General features: G+C 37.1%; 1 protein-coding gene across 1 annotated transcript in view; it reads left to right on the forward strand.

Annotated features, from left to right (window-relative positions):
- The first annotated feature begins 3,055 nt into the window (after positions 1–3,055).
- FGF7 (fibroblast growth factor 7) overlaps positions 3,056–24,580 on the forward strand; it is a 56,972-nt gene continuing 35,447 nt past the window's right edge. Inside the window, 3 exon segments of the mRNA XM_024200511.1 lie at positions 3,056–3,231; positions 3,759–4,228; positions 4,230–4,335. Coding sequence (XP_024056279.1) covers positions 4,049–4,228; positions 4,230–4,335 — 286 coding nt within the window. The 5' untranslated portion in view covers positions 3,056–3,231; positions 3,759–4,048.

Below are 24,580 nucleotides of genomic sequence, written 5' to 3' on the forward strand. Positions count from 1 at the left end.
GACAAACTGGTTGCACATTAGCCTGGATGAGGCTTATTGGCCAGGGGAAATATCTAAAGCACTTGGAGGAGGCACTATTTGCATCATTTTCCAGGGTTCACCATTGCAATGTGCTGTAGTATAGGGCTATTCTTGCAATCTACCTGGATACCCCATATCAAGCAGAACTCACCCCCTTTGTGGGGCAAGCTGGCATGATAAATACTATCTGTGCTGAAGTCTCTGTATTGGTTTCCCTTCACTTTTGGATTGCAACTTCAGATGTCAATGGAAATCTTAAAAGACCAGAGTGGTTATTCAAGAAGTTATCTGAACTTTGTACCCTAGCATGGCAGTAAAGATGGCTGAGTGGCTCTTGCTCTTGGTCCCTAAATTTGAAATCTCTACCACAGATAGCAGGGCTCTTATCTGAGGGCTCCATCTTTGGAATTCACTCTTCTTGGTAACTTCTCAGGACCCAAGATTAGAGATCATCATGGCATCACCAGGCCAATGGGCCATATCCTCAGCAGGTGTAAATCAGCACAGCTACATTGACTTCAATGGAAGCATGTCAGCGTACACTAGCTGAGGACATGGCCACATTTTATTCAGTGCTTTGTTGACTGATTTTGTTATGTTCCTAGTCTTACTTTTGAAAATTTGCGATGTATTCACTCTTGGAGTGCCTACTTGCCACTACAATAGAGACTACAGAAATTAGCACAATCAACACATAATAAAGGAGCAGCTTCCCTGCCCCCTCCACCACCAAATTGCCAGATACCAAATGAGCCATTTGGAAGGAACTTATTAGAACACTCTATTTACTGCAAGTGGGACAACAAATTTTAATCCCCACATGCTGGGGATGGCACTAGCCAGGCCTTTTGAAAGGTGAACTGTACGGAAAGCCACTTCTTAAAGTGTCCAATGGAGGCATTATGTTCCAGGCACTGTAGAGCAGGACAAGTGCATGCCACTGGGTCTCTCTTGAAGGCATCAAAACATGAGGTTGGGCATTTGGGGACAGCATATGGTAGGGTGAATTGGAATTATGATAATCTAAGCTTCAGGGACCTTTCCTGAATCTGGGCTGTGGGTGTAAAAAAGAATTTCACACTCACCATGATTTTGAATGGGTTTCACACAATAGTAGGGACTAACTATTCAGAAATCTTGGGTGACTGAAGGCATTTTGCACCTTTTTTACTTCCTCCCTCAATGCACCAAAATAAGCAGTTATGTATTAATCCATAAACGAAGTTACTGCATGATTATTAAATAATTGTTCAAAACTATAGTGAGTCAGTTTGTCACTCCATTTCATGTTTGGTCCTCTCTCTTGCTGTCCCTTCTGTGCTGGAGTCTCTGGTGCAGATCTGATGTTCCTACATGGGTCTCCATTGCCTCCTCATGTTGCTTGTAACAATTATGAAAATAATCTCTTAAGAGAATGAGAAAATACCTAATTTTCCTTCATGATTATGGCCATATTTGCATGTAAATCATTGTTCTTTCAGGTAACAATGATGATAAAATAGAATTCCTGGGGTCCTACTCTCCCTCCACAGGATTTGAGTAAATCTCATTGACTTCAAGTGAACACAGAGAGAGTAGCAAATGGGGAGTGCTCCTAGGGAGCTCTGAAAGGAGAGGTTGAAGTATCTGAACTTTGAGAAGGGAAGTTACTCATATCCTCTGAGTTTGTGTGTGGGTTGGAAGGATGGGAGGGCAGGAGGGGTGAAATAGGGTCCCCTGGTGTCACACACTTGTGAGTGATAAACACAGGAACACTCCAAACTAAGTCCTGAATCATTAAACCCTCCTCACCACTAGGTGGCAAACATGTACCCTTAATGTTCCTAATGGCTATTAACTAGCTCAACAGTTCTTTTCAATCAAGTTAAAGAATTCAATACACTAAATAATTATTCCCTATCTCTCCTGGGAAAGGTTGTGGATCAGGGTAAGCATGACTATGTTACAATTACAATACTATTTTCAGAGACCTACAGATACAAGTAATTTTCTCTTTACGACAGTGCATTACAAGATTTCCCCATTCCTGTTTACTAAAATCTTAGAGATGTCTCTAAGATAAGAATAGAATTCATATTAAACAGGATAAAAAGGCACTGCTGTACTCAGTGGAATCCAGAGTTTCAATATGTTTTTATAATAGCTGGATTTCACCAAAAGCACGACAAGATTTTAAGGATGACATGGAGCAGAGTTTGGGCAGTAGACTGATGACAAAAGTTGGAAATAAATATGTAGAAACAGCATGGTAATAGGTAGTGTTATATTTGCCTCCCCAAAACTTAAGCCAACAGATCATCCATCCAACAGTGTACTAATATGGATAACATCTGTACTATTGCAACTTTTAATTCTCATGCTGCAATTTCTAGGAAGTATTCATGGGGGAAATGTTGAATATCATTCCTTATTATATTTTTCTCGGATGCTGAAAAAGGTCTAGACTGAACGCAATGTTTAGAACATACATTGTGGTTTGTCCATAACAGCCATTTAAATAAGAACCCTCTGGATTTTGTATGCAATTGTTCCTCATTTACTAGTCTACAATACAAAAACATGATACACAGTCCATAATAGACACCATGCCTACCACCCACACTAAGTAATGCACTTGGGTATTTCAGCTATTTAAAGGGAAGGATAGTAAGCAAAGTATGTACCCATCAATCTGTGTAAAAGATTTGGAGGAGAAATGAGGTGTGTGTGTTTTTGTTCCTAAGGAAAAGGGAATACTGAACTAAATCAAAGAACAGAAACGCTTTAACTGACATGAAAAGTAATTTTATCCAGTGATCACAGAAATCTGTTTCTGGAAAGTAGGTACATACTTGGAGATTTAAAGCATAAACTATGTTTATAGCTCCCTCTGATGACCATTGGACACTACACAACATAAGTCTTCTTTTATTTTTGTTCATGCATTCAACTGACAGCTGACTGGTTAAATTCTAATTGCTTCCAAGTGAGGTCAGCAAAGGTATTTATCGAAAAGGACTGAACAACAGGCTCAACACACACACGCACGCGCACGCACAAGCGCATACACACACCACCACTCTTGCGTGTTGATTTATGGAAACAATTATAATTCTGCTGAAGTCTTTCTGAGCTGAGAAAGTTTGTAGCTACAGTAGAGAGTCTCATGTTGCAAAAGGCAGACAACAGAAATGGAATACTTGTGTATCCAGCTGTTATCAACAGAAACAAGTAAGTTATCGGTCCTTGATGTATGTTAGAAATAAGCTTCTTGACAATTTCTTTAAAAAAAAAAAAATCTACAAGTAACTGAACTAGGTATGTATAAAAATACAGTCCCACGAATATCTGGTCTGTCCTGACATTTAAACTAGAGAAGTGCAGACAGCCCTTTAGGAAGAATGTGGCTAACTGTAAAGGTATAGGCATGAAGTAATGAAATGTAAGAGATGCAATAGCATTTTACTATGTATGAGTTTTGTAACTCAGCTGAATCAACAGCTTATTTGAAAGACTTATTTCTGAGCTACACAAGGAATTGTACATAGTTCAAATGTGTGCTGCTGTCAAGAGCTTGTAAGATATATCTTGTGTGCACGCTCATGTATGTTTCTTAAAGAAGTTAAGTCACTGTATAAAGTTAGAAGATGTTTTGCTATGCTACAGTACTCATGCAGCATATATTATAGTCGCACACACGTAACAATTGAACATAAAATTTATCCATGACACTTTTCTCATAGATCTTTTACTTTCAGTGCAAGCAGCAAATTCAAGTAGTACAGAAGGTCATGACAGCCAAGGTTATTATAACCTGTTTCTTTAAAGGATATCCTGACTGAAAAGATATTTAAGGAGCTATCCTGTTTCAACATCAGTAACTATTAAGGAATAAGGATCAGAATTCTGGAAGAGGAAGCAATCTCAATTAAATCAATCTACAACTCGCTGTAAAGACAGAAGGCAGGTCAATGACCTAGGAGCAACGATCTACTTGAGATTTAATTTTCATTATGTTGTTCATGAACACCCAGAACACCGCACTATAATGCACAAATGGATACTGACATGGATCCTGCCAACTTTGCTCTACAGATCATATTTTTACATTATCTTTCTAGTGGGCACTATATCTTTAGCTTGCAATGACATGACTCCAGAGCAAATGGCTACAAATGTGAACTGTTCCAGCCCTGAGCGACATACCAGAAGCTATGATTATATGGAGGGGGGGGGATGTAAGAGTGAAAAGACTTTTCTGTCGAACTCAGTGGTATATGAGGATTGATAAACGAGGCAAAATAAAAGGGACACGAGAAGCAAACAACAACTACAGTAAGTGATGTCTCTGCTTTTGAAATTTGTACTGAAAGATTTTAAAATTTATGCATTGTTGGCTTTTTATCCCTTCATTTATGATGCTTTCACAATAATTTTGTATAGCGCTATAACCATTCTATTAGACATGTTTTCCAATTAATCATACAGCAGGACATTTGGTATTGATTTTGAAATGCGTCACTTTAAATAATACGTTACCAGTATGTTGTAGATCTAATGTATTAGTTACAGCTGGTAACTATTAGCAAACAGAGCGCCTATTTTAACAAGTGAATTAAGGTTGTACATCTGAAAATATATAACCACAAACTCTATGCCCATAAAGTACTTATGAAACGTTAAACCATATTTATGTAGGATGCAAACAACCTACAAGCTCAGTATGTGTGATTGAACAATTAAAATATATTCAATATTAGAAAATTCAATGGAAAGTATTATGAAAATTGCCTTGCAAAACCATTTGCACAATTTGCCAGGCTAGGAATAAAACCTATTATTGCTTCTACAGCTCATTATTACTAGGATAATGAAAGAATAGTCTCCTCTCTCACTTCCAAAAAGATCAATCACCCAGAGAGGGTGGACATGTAAAATTATACTAAATATACTTTTAGCATGGACTAAGCGTGTTTGATTGTAATCCTGATCCACCTATATCAATATTTAAAATGATTTTCATATACAACTATTTTAAGATATTATGTTTGCACGCACTGATTTTACCCATTTGACAATTTGTGTACAGAATTGTAAATTTAGGCAAATACCACATCTACTTCAAGAAAATTGGTGCATAATTTATTTAAGACAGAAGAAAAATACAGAGAATTATACATTGTAGCACTTAAAATGAGAATAAGTACAAAATTATTATTGCTTTAAAGTGTCAGAGGTATATGTTGGTCTAGTGAACAGTGTTTATTAAACAACAAATTTCTGTCCTGTGATGCTTTTAAATGTTATTCTATTATTTTCCATATAAATTAGGAAGCATTATAGAACAGCAAAAAAAAAAAAAAAATCAATGTGCGAGAGATGGTAATATTAGTCATTTTTCAGTAGAAAATTTACTTTTTTTCCCCAAACAAATTCTTATTCTTTTCAAGTATTGTACTGCATCATATTTACTTCATGATTATAACTAGCATCAGGCATCTTACATAACTCAAAGTTCTCTTTGCAATTTTTACTGTTTCTTTTTAAAATTTGTTTTTATACTAGTCTCCTTTTTTTCTACAGTCTATTACATCATGTATAACCATATGGCTTGGGAAATGTAAAACATCAGTTTATTGGCTATGGGCCAAATCCAGCGATTTTTTTTTAGTTGGTTTTTACTCAGGCAACCTCTCATTGACTTCCAGTGGGACATTGCCAGAGTAAAGACCACAGAACTATATCTACAAGTGAAATCCTGGCTCCCTGACTTCAATCAGGCCAGGATTTCATCCTAACTGTTTCTACATAAAAAGTCTTCTGATTTTTTTTTGCAACACTAATGCATACTACAATCATATTTTATCTGTTTATTACTTCTATACTGTCTCTCTAGATGAGTTTATAGCATCACATTGCCGAATAATTATGAAAATTTGCTTTTCATTATACCATGCTCTTTAACCAATATGTTGGTTCATAATTTAACATTATTTCAAATTCAAGTAAAGGCTCTTAATCTGTGATTCCATGTTTTTGTTGCATAGTAATGATTTTAATAAGTGTTTATTTTAGGATTCAATTACTACTATCTAGGTTTTTAGTTAAATGTAGCATATTTGCCTCAAAGTTTGGGGTTTTTTGGCAACAAAATCCTCAATACTTTATCTGCTAAATCAGGAATGCGATAAGGAGATGTCTCTGCCACATGTAATTTTACGCACAGAAAGGCGGGAGGTCTCCCAGCATATTACATTTAATCTGCTTGCTGTACTTCATCTACTGCACATACTAGGAGATAATTACTTTAGTGCTTTTGCTGGATAAGCAGAATAGAGAAAACAATACACAAATAGAGGGCACGGGAGAAATCAATTTAGCAATGGTAACAGGGTAGTATTTTCAGAGGACCTCCTGTGTATTATCAAATCAAAATATAAATCAGAAGAAACTCACTTTATTTCCTCTTGATTTAATTCAGATGCCTACAGTTTGGGGGTTTTTTTGTGGGGGGGGAGGCATACCCTCAGTGCAAATGAACATGAAAGAAATCTTTCTGAAGATGTGTTTATGGCCATATACTAAACACATTTCCAGTCTGTGTTCAGATATGAAAAAGATTGGACTAATTTGCTTTCCCCAGCCAAATTTTATTTTTACAGCAGTAAACTCAAACACCTCTTATTTTTACCTAACTTGTCTTTAAAATTATATCTATTACCTAAATGGACAAATCCACGTGTGTAAACTTCAATCGTCTCTGTTAGGTGACTCACTAGTTTGCAATGCTCAGTGCTGGAAGTGGTAAACCAGACCATTCATTTTCTCTGCATGGATGATACCCCAAAAGAGTTACATCAGAGTCAACCAGCTTCTGTGGCTGTCAATGATTCAGGTGCTGCTCTGAAAAATGTCTTCATATTCTATGCTGCCAGCCCCACTGTATAATCTTAGAACAATGCAAAAATATTTCTCTACATTTGAAAGAGGAAACCCCAACTTTCTCCCATAAGAAATAGAAATGCTGATGTAAAAACACTGTGGTTTCCTGTATCCTGAATGTAGGAGAGAATTTAAGCTAGAACCTGTCATAAAGCCACAGATGTAGAAGAGGAACCCAACACCCCTCTATCTGCTGGTTCACTATCAGACGCATGCGATAAACTCAGATTCAAGTAGGGAAATCTCATTGTAAATATTTAAGTGTTAATGTATTTTAAGTGTTAATGAAAGATGCCAGATTGACAGTCTTGCAGACAGAAATCAACACTTTATCCATATACCATATATGTATTGTACAACATGGACAATAGGCAAAGCTTCCTCACAACTAGACATCTTTCAAGGATGACATACCATCATGTTGCATTGGCAACTTGAGAAGGACAAAATACACGGTGGTTTTCACATTAATCAAGATTATGGATCTGAGGTACCAAAGAATACAAATCAATGATTGTGAGGAGTCAATAAGTAATAAAAACAGGGCCAAATCTAATATGTAATTCTTTGCACATGAAACTTCTCCTAACATATAGAATGCGGTCACAATAATGTGGCCCTATGAAAAACATAGAAAATAGAACACATTCATCAAGCAGACTGATGTACAATTGTACATTGTTGCTACATGATAACATATTGAAGCAACTCCTTAATATTAATCTCAAATTCATTTCTCATAATTCAAAGTTAATTTGTTACAAATACTTATTGTAACAATTTAGTCAGCTTGGTGGAGTCCAAGAAATAGCACACCCCCAAAAATCTAACCTAATCTTCACATCTTCTGTGCTAGCAAAGCAAATTGCTGAATTCTGGGCCAGATCAATGATGACTCCCCTAGGCATAAGAAGAATGTTTATTGCACACACACATTTCAGTAAGGAGAACTTCAAATAAATATTTAAAAATGAATAGCTATTGAAATATTGTAAATCATTCGGGGGTTTTTTCCTCTTGGAACAAGACCTTCTGTATCAAACATCTCTATATCTGCGGGTAGAGACCCATCTCTTGGCCATACAGCTGAAAACTACAGAGTAAATTTGGTCAATCGTAAGATAGTATACTCCCCACCACTAGGCAAAGGAAATCATTCCGCATCTGACAGAAATAACCCCACTCTTCAGGCTCAAAGTTGAAGTGCAGAGTAAGAGCCAAGAGCCTCTCACTAGAACACTAAAATAATCATCAAGAGACAGATGTGAGGCAGAAGCCTCAGCCCTTCAGAATATTTAATTTCAGTTTTGCTTTCAATACCCATTTACTGTACTTTGCCCAAGTTGCTTCTCCTAGTCAACAGTCAAACATTTCGCTCAGTTAATTTCAGAGACAAACTAGCACATGAAATACAGACTGAGGAGGTATTCCTGTCTCAGTAATAGAATGAGGCCAAGCAAGTGGAGCAGAGAGGTGAGGGATAGATCTCTTAGTGATCAATTGCTACCTGTTGAAATAAATTTAGCTTCCCCTTATTACTGCTTGATCTTCCCATCATTTCAATTCTAATTATGGAAGTCTTGCAGATGTATTAGTTTTTGTGCAAAACTGAGTCAAAATAAGCTCTGTTTTTGACTTCCATCTGAAAGGATTTACAAGTAAGACTGGATGACGCTCTAGGAATTTACATGCTCTGTTGGTCTTGAAGTTTCATTCTGAGGACAAATGGCTTCTTAACTATTGCAAAAGCCTTCCCAGAATCTTGAATCATAACAATTTAAAAAAGTGAGAGAATTTTTAGATGTGAATTTCCAGTATCAAGCCACCTCTCAAACCAGGAAGTACCTTGTCCCCCACCCCCATTCTGTTTTGGATGAGGCCAAAATTCCTCCAAGAAATGAGGTTCTAATGAGATCTTAGCACAAAAAGCAGAAATGTCACACACAAACTTAGCCTTGTGAGACTTCTACTGTTTTGGACAAAATCTTATAAGAACATTACACAAGATTCAGCATCATTAATCAAACCTAAACTCTAGCCCATATTGAACCTCAAACCTGAAACCTCACCTCCTCCAACTCTAAACCCCACCACACTGAAAATTAACAAATTTTATCTAGAAGTGGACCAAACTGCTACATACTGTATACCCACATGCACAAAAAGCCAACATGATTGCATTGTTAACACAACTGCCCTGCACCTTTAGGCAGGCAGGGGTGGGGTGTTTGGCTGGCTGGCCGAATGAAGGGAACAGTGCTTTATGGCTGGGGGGAGGAGATGAAAACTGCTGAAAAGGGTCAGTGTGGTCGCTGACTCATCCCCTAGGAATGCAAGATTTAAAAGTGGCAGCTCTGCACCTGAAGCCTCCCTTTTACACAGAGCAGGCTGAAGCAGGACCCACCCTCCTTCCCCTTTAGGTGGTAAAATACCAGATTTGGTCAAGACCTGCTGTGGGCATTACGCTAGCCCCCTCTTTATTAGGGGGGCTGGGACGGAATTTTTCCCTTACCACCATATTGGCTTGGGTACAGTTGGGTTTTTTTTGGCTTCCCCACAGCAGGTTCAGGAAGGGCTCTGTTCATGCATGGCATGAAGGGCGGTAGGCTATATGTCGCAACTCATTATTTAAGTGTAAGGCAGAGGTCCAGTGCAGGTGCTCCATAGGAAAAGTGTACAGTGATCAGATAAATGGCTTGGAAAAGGACTTAAAAAGACATGTTCGCTAAAGGAACGAATGGGGGTGGTTGGGGAGTCCTATGATTGGTACGGTAAGGAGCCAACCCCCCATTTTTATAGCCCACCTTAACCTTCCTACGAGGGGTGGTGGATGGTAAGGTTCCAGCAATGGATTTGCTGGAGGACCTGGATGGAAAAAAAGAGGGGGAGCTGGTAAAAAGCCCCCAGGTAATTACAGAACAAACACGGGGTTACCTGCACTGTACACTTTTATCTGCTGGGCAGTCGCAGATATCTAATAATAAAGTTGAGGCCTGATTAAACCCATGTCAAATGTCTCCTGTTCTTCTTTCGGTATAGCCAGACAATAGAATAAAAACTATATAAACTGGTATGCAATGCCAAGAATGGAAACTCAGGTTTAATTGGGTTCCAGCAAATGTGATACAAAAGACATACAAGGCTGAACCATCTTGTAATATCTCCTGCTGATCTGTAGACATATCCTAGATTTAGTATAGAAAAGGCATAGATTATAATCCAAAGTATAAAAATAGAATGACTGTATCTAAGGAAACAACAACCAGAAAACACCATGATTGCCAGGTAATTTTATCCTTAATCTAGATCAGATTTTGAACTACCTTTCTCACTGGCAAATGCTTATTCACCTAAGTCATATTGAGCCAAACTGCTCACTATTTTGAATAAGAGGTTAAGAGTTTGGCACTCCATCATATCCTGTCTCACCTCAAAACATTCTTGAAAGTGGAGGAGATTGTATCTGTTCCACTTGGGAGAGTTTACAATCTCTCTTAATGAACAAATTCCAGAACCAGTCTACCTATAAAAAATTAAAAATGTAACTTGAAATGTTTCTAAAAAAATGTACAAATTGTTGTTTCTCCTTTAAATCAATGGGTAAAGTACTTCCTTCCACAAAGAAGTGGAAAGTGGAAGCGTCTTTGAATTAAATTTTATTATTGCTAGGGTGGATTAAAAAAAAAATCTTTATTTTTACATGGTTGTATGACTCTGGAACGTAGAGTAAACAACCTAGAGTTTTCTTGTAAGATCTGGAGCCTTTCATATGATAAAGTTAGAGCTGGTCAAAAATGAAAATCCAATTTTGCAAACTAATTTCAAAATTTTGATATTTTCATTTTTTTATTTTGATGTGTTCAAAATTGACCCATTTTTTCACTTTTTAAAAAATTGTATTGAATTTAAAAATACTTATAGAATATATTACTGATAAGGTTAACAAAATGGCCATCAATTTCTTTTCCCAAGAACTTTGCTAGTAAATCTAAAAAAAAACATTTTGATGACATTTTTGATAATCTCTGATAACCTTTTTGACAAAAAAAATAAGGCACAACATTTTTGGCAAAAAATTTTTCATAATGTCAGTATTTAACAAAAATTATTTTTGATGAAGACTTATTTTTTTTATAAATACTCTTTCCTTTGAAAAGTTTTGACTAGCTCTAATGAAAGAACAGGAAAAATGAAAGGTATTTGTTCTAAAGAGCAAGTTTCTCCTATTCTCCAGTTTGCCTGAACAACCTATCCTTTAAAAATGTCCTATGTAAACTGAAGCTGATTTATGCAGATTTAAAACTACAGCCCAGCCATGATCTCTGATGAAAGTTCACCCCCTTCTTCTATGTATCCTCCAATTTTCCCCTTTGAAAGAAAACAAATAATTTAAAAAATAGATCTTTTTAATCCATGGATACTGAAATCGCTACAGGAATCAGCATTATTTTAAACAGTAATGATGGTTTTAAATAGTTTATTTTATTTTTTTACTTTAAAATATTAGATATTAGAACATATGATTGTATGATGATACACATTTTTATTTTGTTATTAAATTTACACATAGTATAAAGATTGGTGAGGATTCATTTCGATATCTAAATATTGGGAAGGTTTATCTTTAAAGGATATTATATTTCAAAGGCAGCATTTCAGAGTCCCTTAGCATATTCCTCTCAACAGCTATGGATAAAATTCATAGTTCCCAATGGGTATGTGCCTGATTTAATGAAAAACTCAGATGTATACCCTACCCAAATGGGAAATCCATGAGTGCACATTGCAGTTGAAGTTTTGCAAACATTGAAGGTTTAATTGAGATCCAGGGCTCAAAGCATGATAAACTCTAGTTTGAGTTTGCCTCAGACTTGAACTCTAATGGTCACTCTTGTAATTTATTACACTGGAGAAGGTGTCATATAGACCCCAATTTTCTCTCTAGAGCACTCCTGTAGCTGTGAGCGGACCTAAAGCCAGTAGATCTGGCCATTTGACTATTTATCTTGCCTAAGAAAATCCCAAGTGGAGAAGGACCACTCTAGTGGTTACTACTAAATACTGCTCCCCCCCCCACTCTCTCTCTCTCTCTCGGCAGCCAGCGAATGGGGGCATAGCCAGTAGAAAACCGATATGGCTGGGGTGCCCCTGCATCCAACTTTTCTCTGGGATCCATTGGCAGCTGGTGCAAGAAAGAGACAAGTCTCCATGCTGCTCTAACTTGTTCTGGGACAACTGATACCTAGCAGCCCCAGGATCATAAAGGTCCCTTAAAGACACTTGAGCGGCATGCTCTTCAGATGGCCTGAGAAATCTGTGCCATAACCTGTGAATTTAGGGCGTGAATCTCCACTGCTTTATGCATGGCATGGTCCTTAACACCTGTGCAAAGTGTGTGTAAAATACTACTAAATTAGAATGGTAGCACTTATACTCACTTTGCTCTCATTTTGCACAAGTGTAAATGACCACACAAGGAGCAAGGCTGTGGAGAATCAAAATCCTAGAGATATCTTGACCATGTAACTGCAGTAATAACTGAATCTTTCTGTACTTAATATTGAACTCCATGGCAAGTGATGAGTTTTTAATGACTCCTCGGTGTAGTTTCAGTTGCAGTTGAAGAATATAGATATATATATATTTAAAAGGATAAATTACTTTGCCTCCTCTCAACCTAGCCATATTTGTCAATGTTTACAATCTGTTAAGTTATCTTGGTTCAACATTTCACATTACTGCACTGAGCTCACCTTTTCTAGGAAAATACATGGAATGAAATGACATTTCTCCATTTTGTGGGGACATGCGGTCTAGTGGCACTGGACTGGGTATCAGGAGGCCTAACATCTATTCCAGTTTTTGCAACTTACTTATTCAGTGACCTTGGGCAAGTAATTTTATCTCTGTTTCTCCATCTGCAAAATGGGGTTTAAAGAACTTTAAGATTATGGATGAAAAGCCCTATCAAAGCTGACAATAAAAGTAGTGTTATATGTAGTAAATACCTTTTACTAAAATGACATATGTTGAATCAGGAGCTGGAAAAAGCTTAATGAGGCATAATTTACTATCTGGACAGAGGAGTATACAGTTTCAATTGGTATCTCAGTGCAATAAGTATTTTTCCAGATTGCTATATAGAAATTACAGTACTTTGGTAGTCACTTTGATTCCTAATATAGTCTTTGTTGGAAGACATGGGATCTCCTTGTTTGCCACTTCAAACCAGCTGTGTTGTTTGAATTGTTGAAAGTAACATTTTTAGATTTGTAGGGTCTTTGAGTACTCAGTAAATGGGACTGTGTGATTTATTTATTTTTAACCTTGGAATTCTGTAATATCCCAGACATCTGTAAGTATGTACTCATAATGCTCCATGTTTCAAGATGTATCACATAGTAATATACTATGGAACACTTTCCTCATCACTGCACAATTAATTTAGGCAAGTAAAGAACATTACTTTCCTAGCATGCAACATTGCTTTCTTGCATAATTGACCATCTATGACTATATTTGGGAGCTGAACTTCAGCTGTCTATATTAACCGTTGACTTTATTGTTCATTTTGACTTCTGGATACGGGCTGATGGAAGTGTCATATGAACTGATCAGTAAGTTAGAAAAAAATTAAACAAATGTTAACAGTGAAACTGAGTTTCATACAGCAAGAGCACAATAGAGGTTAACAATTATAGCTGCTGTATTGTCAGACTACAAGTTTCATAATGCATTACATCATTTGTATGCATGGAAGAAGTTGTGTGTAACAATTGGTGTTGAAAAGCTGGAAATGGATATTCACAGATGTGGCTGACAACCGCACGCATAATACACATAGGCAGTAAAATACTGTTGCAATTAATATGCCTTATTGACATGTTATGCATTTAGCTTGTGAAACAAAGGACAAGGTGAAGTTGAATTTATAAGGGGATTTGTTCACATAACTCCCATGTACTGCTTACTAAATTAACCTAATATTCATAGGATTTATCAACAGAAAACCAGGTATTCTAAACGTAACCGTCTAGCTGCTCAGCTAGTGTATGTTTGCCTAGCCTCATTAAAAGCAATGGAGCTCTGCCAATTTACTCCATCTGAAGAGCTTTTTATCTTGGGAAATAATATTTTAAATTATTGTCATTAAATTATAGTAGAAAATAACATGGTATTAGCAAATAGTTGCTAATACCATTTTCAGTATGTTATATTTAGTTTACAGATCAGCATTATAATACAGACATTTGACACAGTATCTCAGCTTCTCACTTTTTCTTGTGGATATTTCTGTAAATTATGATTTTCTGTCTGTGTAAGCATAGCTTCCATTTCAACTGGCTATAATGGGAGCTGTAATTCAATGCTAGGACCCACTGGTGCAGTCCACCTGTGGTAGCAATAGCAGCAGCTGTAGTATAAACTGTGCTCATGCAGGCTAAATAGGGCTAGCCAAAAGACAGGTAAAATGATTGAGTTCTGTCTACACTACAGCTTCCCAGGTTGCTACCACTGGCAGTGAAATATGGCTTCCATTTTTACCAGTCTAGGCAAGCTTATAGAATTGGATTTAATTTGCTGTAACTGGCTTTTGCTTTGGGAATGGGAAGCGGGAAAGCATCTGGGTTTTCACTTGACATTCTAAGCTTATTTTAACATTTGTAAGCATAAGCAATTTTTAACTGGATTTAGTAGCTCTGCTATGATTTTCAGAGAATATGGGGATGGTTAAGTAGGCATAATCCTATACTGGGAATTTGACACTTAAGGCTGAAACAATAGGCTGGCATGACAACACGATCCAGACATTTGGTTTAACAAAAAACATGCTATATGATTTTTTTTTAAGCCGAATATCATCCAAAGGAAATCAGAGTCAGGGTGTTAATAAATCAATTTGTAACCATAAGTGTAAATAAGGATTGTGCCCACTTTCATAACCCTTGTAACCAAAATAATATCTGCTTCAGAGGCAGTAACGATCACCAACTATCCTACTCTGATCAGTTTAATCCAAACTCAGTACATTTTGGTAAACAGACCAGTTAAGTTTTTGGATCACAAAAAAATCCCCTGCATTGCTACAGGAGTTTTTAAATATTTTTTCATAGAAGAAATTTTAATAAATATGCCTCACTTTACTTCCATTTCTTCCACGTCTAGCTTGCTTTTAAATGTGTTAATAGACACAGGGAGGTGCTGTAGACTTTGAAAAGAAGCTGATCAAACTTCGTCTGTCTTTTTATTCTTGATACATTGAAACTGCATGCATGACACATTTCTAATTATAAGGCAGTGTTCTCAAAAACTACAACTAATGGGAATTGAGTTTGCACCAATAATCTAACAATTTTAGAACAGTGCATTGATTCCAATTTTTAAAATTTGACATTTAAATATTTAAGTGGCTGTGTACACTACTGTCTGTGTGTAAACCACTGATTACTGGGAATTTGTTAGAGGAGAATTATGCAATTTATTATCTAGGATTGAAATCCTAGGAACAAATTTTCAAATGTTACACCGGGCAAATTTACATATGCATCTCTAGTGCTTGTAAAGCCTACAGCTGCTCATGGAAAATAGGATCATTGAGCCCTAAATTGCCTCCTTGTGTTCACAGTTATAAATGATGAATGGGCCAATGTAGGACTTTATGTGCATATCAGTGGAAAAGTCAGCACTATCTTTGATCCCTAATGATTGTGTTACAACAATATTTAAAACTGGTATAATATCAAAGATCGTGTGTCTTTCCTTCGCATGGTCGACAAACTCAGAGGTAATATCTGACATATTAGGTTAAGTGTTTCTCTGTTTTACATTGGCATCCAACAGAATAAGCCACTACACAGGCTTATTAGCTGATCCACAGGGTGATAAGATGGCAAAAGAGGGTGATACTGGCTTAAGAGAAGAGGAGGGCAGGATAGCCAAAGGAGGCATCCCTACTGCCACAAAGTCCTGGTGAAAACAAAAGCCGCATTCTCTGACAGGAGCTCTGAAGGAGGGTGAGCGTGAAAACTGAACCCCACAGAGTGAACATGATGCTGACAGTATTGACTTGTAACTTGGCTAGCAGAAGTGACTCCAACCCCATGCTTGCTTCCTCCCCTCACACTTGCTTGCACTATTCACAGAACCACCCAGCAATTGACACACAGCACACTAGACAATATATAGAGAAAACTCACTCCAGGCCATTTTTGAGTGGTTGAATCTCTATGGTTTATTGGTGGGGCTTAGGTTGATATAGAGGCAGCAGCTGTGTGTACTTTGGCAAATAATGTTTGTTACTATGTATTATCCATTGGCTATGTTTTCTAGCAGAGTGGTTTGCTTCTAAGGGCCACCTGATGAGCAAAGGCACAATTCAGTCTGGTGAGAAAGTCAAATGCAAAACTCTCCACAACATTTAGGCTTCACATGCAAGGGCTGCCACCAGTGCTGGAAAGTAGCATGTCAGAAATGCAGCTTCAGTCAGCAGGTGGGGTCTTCATAGTGGCCTAATAGTTTGGTGAGGAATAGGATAATGAGGAAGGACCATGCATCTGTGATTGTTGGACTTCATAGCTGAAATGAATTTAACCTCTTTGGAGCCCTCCTGATACTTACTTCACTGACCGCTGAAATAACCTTTAGCAACAGATTGAGTATATCTATGATAAAGTAAATGGGTCCCATGCATACAAGTATTTTATGATTAGCTACAAAAAAACAACAACAAAAAAACAAAAAAACCCCCACAAACGAACAACCACACTTGGTGCAACTTCATAGAGCCGTTCCCAAACTAACTGGTTACAAAAAGATTTCCCCCACTGAGACAAAGTACAGGTCTGTCTCATCTTACGTGGGGGGTTCCGTTCCGCGGTTACCGTGTAAAGTGAAAACCACGTATAGTCAAAATTACATTGAGTTCAATGGCGGGCAAAATCGCCCGCACTACAGGTACAGTATTAAAATTGTTATTTTTCTCTTTTTTTGGGTTTTTTTTTTTTGCCTACCGCATAAAGCTGAAATCGCGCATGTTAAATGCGCGTAAGATGCGACAGACCTGTATTACAAGACTCCCCTCTTGGAGTGTCCCTTTGCAGCAAGACGCAGCATGACAATGCTCGTCAGTTTCCTCACAACAATCTTCAGCCAAGCTACTTTAAAAGATTCAACTCCTTCTGGGGTCAAAAAGGACAAAAATCAACAAAATAAAGGAGCCTACAGCCCCCTCCCCCAGCTCAAATTCAGTCCCCTTCTTTATAAGCAGACTCCCAATAGGCTGTCTCACTAGCAACACCGGTGCTACAATCAACCCAAGCATCCAGATCAGGTCTGTTCTCTTACCAAGGCCATCGAGCAGGTCTTGGTGCTTAGCCAGTTCCTAGCTCAAGCCTGGTTTCTTACCTCATCTTCTCTCCTGCCCAGCCAGGGGACTCTGCCCCACTCAGGCTCACTCTACATTTTCAAGTAGCCCTTTTCAGGCAGTTCACTGCTACTCAGGCTCTACAGAGCCCTTTGCCCACTCTTCTTACAGACAGTTCCCTGCCACAACTTGCTCCTCTGGAGGCTAAGTTCCCCCTAAATTGTTAATCCTTAGGGCTTTTTCTCCTCTTTGGCTTATCTGCTACCTCTATGCTAGCTACAGAACACACACATGCCAGCTCTTTCCTTAAGACTCTAGTAGCATGTCCCTAGAATTTCCTACCTGCTGCCTCTTCCTCCTTTTAAGTCCCACACCCTGCGAAGGTGTAGCAGGGTACAGCTAACTGAACAGTTCAACTGGGCTGACTGGCCCAAGGCCTTCTGGCCCTTAAAGGGGCAGGCCACTTTTAAATGAAGCCCCCCCTTTTTTTTTTAATAGCAGTCCTAATAGAAATTAAGGATCCTGAAAAGAGTAATGCTGGCCAAAATTTCCTCCCTCACTTACCTCCCCCCCACCCCCAAAAATAACACACACAAAAATAGGTTGTAATGTCTAATATATCCAAGCTATTGCCAAGCATGCCATATAATGGCTGCTGCATTTACAGCATTAGTGTATTCCTAAAATTGCACTAAGCAATTTAAATAATCTAGAAGACACCTTGAGAATTAAAAGCAAAAAGCTGTGGATAAAATTTAATAAATTGGACTCTGTTCTCAATGATTTGGCTCTCTGCATTGTTTTTCCTAGTAAATAATTACTTTCCAACTTTTATTCCACAAAGTATCTCCATCTGTCTTCACATAATTTGGCTTGGAGACATTTTGTTTACTTTAGTAAATTGTGATCAGTCAGTACAGGTTTATATTGTATTTGATACATCTTGCTGACATTTACTAACTAATAATAATATTTTTACATTCAATATTAAATTTCTTGGGAAAGCCACAAATATAATGACAAAAATCCTGTGTATAAACCTGCCTACTCTGTTTTAGGCAATGAGCCAGTCATTCCCCTCTTTTCCATAAATGGCATTAGATCCAAAGAGAGAACAGAAAAACAAGCAAGAAGAGTTTCTTAACCAGTATGTCAGAAAGGCATAAAAAGACTCACAAAATCTGAAATTGTTAGCAGGTTTGTTCTTATTCCTGTCACACAATATACTCACACTTTTCTCATCATATGAAAAAATTTGAAGTACTATATCTAGACATTTGAGAAAGGGAAAAATTGAATTTATTTCTGAAGACTTATGTCAAAATATATGATTACAAGAACACTGTTCCAAAGTGGTCAATTCATCCATCTAGTAAATATATCAACATAGCAATTACATTCTGGAATTAAAGTGTAGACACCTGAATATCCAAATTAATACACTGATGCACAAACTACTTGATTGCACATATTTGACTCAAGCTGACATACCTTCATTTTTTTGGCTGTTTCTCTATGTGACTTGAGAAATATATTGGTTGTAGCCATCAGTTTAGAGAGAGTATAATGGCTAATGCAAAAAGAGTTGATAATTACCACACCTTTCTAGGAATTAAGGAAACTATGTAAATTAACACATTTTGCACTCAATTATTGTTTTGTCTTTAATTTGAATAAATCTATTGTATTGTTCTGTTTTATTTTGGGGGTATAGTATGAACTACTTAATGTGACAGTTTCTAAAATTACACTTCCATCCAGATTCTAAAGGAACAGGGGGAAAACAGGAAATGTACGTAACGGCTAGGTTGCTGGTTTAAACAAAAAGGTAACATTGGCACTACATGCACCAATCCTAGAATTATCCAGGTGTTTTATGATATGGGGGGTAGGGGGGAAGGCTTGAGCTAGTAATCACCTGTGAACAGTGTGGACCTGATCCAGCGAAAGTACTTAAGCATGTGTTTTAAATTCAAGCACATGAGTAGACCCATTGGCTAGAAAATTAAAGTAGAAAAGAACCTTGTGAACTGGAAGGAAGGCATATCTTCTCCTGACACATTGGAGAAATTGTTCAAAAACACTTTATCATTGGGACAATATTACCCCCTAACGTTGGCAAAATTTTAATAAACACGAATAGAACATTTCAGGATTAGATTTCCAAGCATTTTACAAATATGAATAAGTATCATTCCCACCTCTCATTTCCCCAACCCCTTTTTAATTTTTTTTTAATTTTTAGAATTTTGAGGTATGGAGGTATTAAGAGGTGCATTTTCAAAAGCACCTAAGGTATTAAGGGGTGCATTTTCATAAGCACCCTTATGCTCCTCAGGACTTAGGAGGATAAATCCATATTCAAAAGTGATTTACTATCTAAGCCTAACTGCAAGTCAATGAGACTTATGCTCCTAAATCACTTAGGCACTTAAAAAAATATTATCCTAAGTGAGTTGCCCAAGGTTACACAGTCTGCAACACGATAAGCAATAGAACTCAAGTCTCTGGCCAGTGATCATATTGTCTCCATAAATTACACAAAACAGATTTTCCTAGGGGCTAGATTAAACTGCATGCCTGATATTTCAACAACAAAAACAATTTTTTATTCATGAATTTATATTATTGGCTCACTTTTGCTAACTATATCCCCTTTCAGTTTAGGGGTAACCCTGTCCACATATCAGAGGAATTAACAATTACCCTTTCTGCACAGATTACACAGGAAAAGCATAATTTTCCCAAACAACTACATGAACTTTGAGCCTTGGAGGAGTGTCCTCCCCAATACAAAAGATATAGGACAACATACAATAATGTTACCTTCACATAATTGGACATTGTAATTACTGAAGAGTTTGAGGTCATGAATTGTGAAATGATGTATTAGTGATCTCATTCTGAAGATCAATACAACATTCATATGGTTATCCAAATATTTAATATTTTAAGTCTGTTATTTTCACAATGCAGTTACAGGCCCATATTCTCAGTTGAGCCCAGTTTCTCCTCAGCTAGGCAAAGTGGGGATGCAAGCTACAGCTCCCGATCATGCGGCTGATTCTATGCTGGCTCCAGACCCAGCATAGATTTATTTATCCTGCCTTGCTTTCATCCTCAAAAGGCCATCTGCCCGCTGCGGACAGCAGACAACACCTCGATATGCCCTTTGTGCTAGTGGCTTCAGAGAGGGTAATGTAGGAGTCAGCAATGCCAGCTGCATGCCTGCTGCAGTTGCCTCACACTGCTGGGGACACCTGGACAGATTCTAGCCCCTTTGTGCTGTTGGAGTGGCACAAAGGAGCCAGAGAATCTAAATCACTTCTCAAAAGCATCTCAAACTATCACTGATATTGTTTCATGCTTCTAACAGAGCAAGTTTGTTTGACTTAAGCAGGCCAAAAGTTGTCATTCTGCATTTAAAAATATGAATCTGATACTACAGCAAGTGCATTTAATACACAATGGGTGACTTTGTCTAACATGCATCTGACGAAGTGGGAATTCACCCACGAAAGCTTATGCTCCAATACATCTGTTAGTCTTAAAGGTGCCACAGGACTCTCTGTTGCTTTTTACAGATCCAGACTAACACGGCTACCCCTCTGATATTTGTTTAACATGAACATTCTTAATAAATGATACACTGAATGCTTGGTATCTGTGAATTATAATGAACATTGAGTGGCAATAAGGGTCGTTTGCACAGTTTTCTTATTATGTATCCTTCTAATCCATGTGTTAGATAACAATCTAATTCCAATAGGATTTATAGTGGATCCAAAGTAATTTGTAACTTCTTTAGTCTCAGAATTTCAGTCATGTAAATTTACTTATGCAATATTACACCCATTTAGAGTAAGTGACTAGATAAATACTTTTATGTTCAGTCATCAGACAAATGTTTGTATAACATAACAAAGAGTGTGGGTGCATTTAAAAATTTTAATATGCTAATTTAAGAGATAACAGACTAGCTAAATAAAAGTAATAGTTTTATTAGAAATGACAGGGTTTTCTTCCAAGATTTTAAGATAGGATTTGAGGATAATCAACACATGGTTTCAACATTTACCTGAAAGATGAGAGAAATTCAGAAAAGAATTAAATACATCTTAAATTAATTTCAGTTTGACTTTAGATTAAGTTAAAAATATGTAGGGGGGGGAAGGGAGGCAAAGCTACCAAAGATTATGATGATTAGTGGTAATAATTTAAAATATGGTCCTAAACCCTTTAAGGATAGCCTGCAGGGCTCTACCTGCCCACAGTGCCTGATTCAACTCTCAAAAGAAGGCTTGATCCTCTGCCCTCAAATGCTAATACCAAACTCCAATCAGTACAAATGGAAACAGAGTCTGGCCAAGATGTGCAAATAAGTAATGTCTTTAAAAAATGTTAATTTTGTGAAATAACGTCAAACAGAATATGAAAAGAATGAAAGAAAGCAAACAGTACAGTCATGTCAACATTCCAGAGGACACTACATGAACCAAATCCAAGAAATAAACAATGAACATAAATAGCTTTTTATTTTAAATGGCTCCAATGCTGTGGGGTTTTTTCTTGAGTTGAGGGTGACATGATACATCACAGCACTACAATACTTACAATTGTTACTTGTTAAAGTACTTCTTTTTAAGTACAAATCTCCATATCAGCTAAACAAAATATCAGATGCTGATATATTATTTAATTTCTGTAGTTATTATGACTTACTGACTCCCTCATTGTTCCTTTAGCTCTTATCAAATATGAGTCATCAATAGTTTATGGGAATATATAATTTACTATATTCACAGTTAGCCCAATAAATATAACCTCTCGTGTTAACATATACCTATGTATGTTGACTGTATCTATCTGATCTTCTGCACCAAGTATTTTTAATACACCCATCACATTCTTATCTGAGTGCAATGTTGAGGAATACTCTGTTTAGGATGGAGTATTTGATATGTACTGTATGCAATATGCAGTCAGGTTTACTTTGACCTGTTTCCCAGCAGAAAATATTTTTACCTCATGACTATTCTTGATGTTAAACAAAATAAAACTGAATTGTACACCCACAGAGAGAGAGACCATAACTGTATTTATTTCTCCGACGTATGGAGAAGCAGCAGCAGATTCCATATATAAAAATGTTTAACTCTTAGCATTCATCATATTTGGACAACTATAAAGAATTGTTATTAGTTGTACAAAGATGTAATTGTTCCAGAAGTACAGCATCCTCTCTTATTTCAGTATAATATTCAAAATTTTGATACTAAATCCTCATATTAAAAATGGCCTCCTGATACAACTATAATGAGCCTGTAATACTCTAAGTGGTTTTATTTTTTAAAGTAATGATATATTACACAGCTGTGGAGGAGTTAAGTTACTGACTAGTGGAAACGTTCTTTAATCCTGAGAACTCATCTTCATCAAGGAAAAGATGGGTGAAATCCTGGCCTCACTAAAGTGAAAGGGAGTTTGCCATTTATTTCAGTGGGACCAGGATTTCACCCAAGCATGTGCGTGAAAACTCTAGGGTACTGCAAGTCCATTCCTCCCCAGTTTAAATGTCATTCCCTAACATGATTAAATGTACATTGGATCTAGGGAAAAGGGAGTTTCCCTTGCCAATCTCCTTTTGATTCTCTTTCAAATGAGAATTATTTCTCTGCAACTTATCCATGTCTCCAACAACAATGTTGCTATCGCTGTTATACTCTCTGTAAAAAGCGACAAAGAGTCCTGTGGCACCTTATAGACTAACAGACGTATTGGAGCATAAGCTTTCGTGGGTGAATACTCATTTCGTCAGATGCATGTCTACTCTCTGTATAGTCTTTAATGAAAAAGTTTTTACCCTCTAACATTTTAAAACTAGAGTAAGCTTCATACATGTGCATCACTAATATGGCTATTATTATTATTACTACAGACATTTGTATAGTGCTCATAGTAGCATTTGGGTGCACTGAGACACAATAGTTCCCATGTATAATGGCTGTAAACTTTTTTTGTGGTGTAAAGATTAATCTTTTTCTCAGGATTCTTGTCACATGAATGAGTGACTTGTTTTGTATGACCAGTTTATTTTTGGTCTTGTGGAAGAAAACTATGGGCCAGATCTTCGGGCTTTAATGGAACTCTCTAACTTACATCAGCTGATTATGCTTAAAACATAGATCCAGATAAACATACAGTGCATCACAGACCTCCTCTACGGATGTGAGAGCCCTCTGTGAGAAACAGAAATGGGACTCAGGGTCTGGTGTGGAGGGGCTGAGTATCCAGTGTGCAGTGAGTGAGTGGGGGCAGGACAAGAGAGGAACATGGATTGGGTTGGAGGGTTTACAATATGAATATTCTCCAGGCCTTATTACCACTCCATTCACTCTAAAAAAGGGCATATTAATGCCTCTACAGAGTATCTCCAGTATTAGCTTATGCTCTTGGGAAAATAATTTCTTAACCCATTACCTTCTCACTTCCCAGATCTGAGCACTTGGAAGAGGATTTTCTCTTTATGGGCCAAATCCTAATCCCATTTAAACTGAAGTGATTTCAGTAGGACGAGGATTTGGTCCTTAAGGTCCAACACCCTAAAATATAACCAATATACAGTAGAACCTCAGAGTTACAAACACCAGAGTTATGAACTGACCAGTCAACCACACATCTCACTTGGAACCAGAAGTATTCAATCAGGTAACAGCAGAGACTTAAAAAAAAAGAAAAAAAAGAAAATACAAATACAGTACAGTACTGTCTTAAATGTAAACTACTAAAACAATAAAGGGAAAGCAGCATATTTCTTCTGCATGGTAAAGTTTCAAAGCTGTATTAAGTCAATGTTCAGTTGTAAATACACATTTCAGAGTTACAAACAACTTCCATACCTGAGGTGTTTGTAACTCTAAGGTTGTACTGTATGTGTACATTTTGTAGGCTTAATTCCAACAATCTTTAATTGAAACTTTTGAGTTCTACTGTAATAACAATAATAATAACAATAATAAAACATTTACTTTGGATGAAAATGCAGTTTGTGTGTACAAGTCTGAATTTCTGTATATAAAAAATACAGCCACGCAAAATTACACACAAATGTTAGAGGTTACATATAAAATATGGCCCCCAAAATTTTGATGTTATAAAATATAATTTCAGCAGGCAGAAATCCAACTATATTTACGTGAAGGTGTTTCTGCAATGAAACATTTGCAACTCATGTGAATACCAGAATATATCCAAAACCATTAAGGCTGTACAACC

Source organism: Terrapene carolina, unplaced genomic scaffold, assembly GCF_002925995.2.
Source record: "Terrapene carolina triunguis isolate 2854851 unplaced genomic scaffold, T_m_triunguis-2.0 Scaffold67, whole genome shotgun sequence".
Taxonomy (NCBI): Eukaryota; Metazoa; Chordata; order Testudines; family Emydidae; genus Terrapene; species Terrapene triunguis.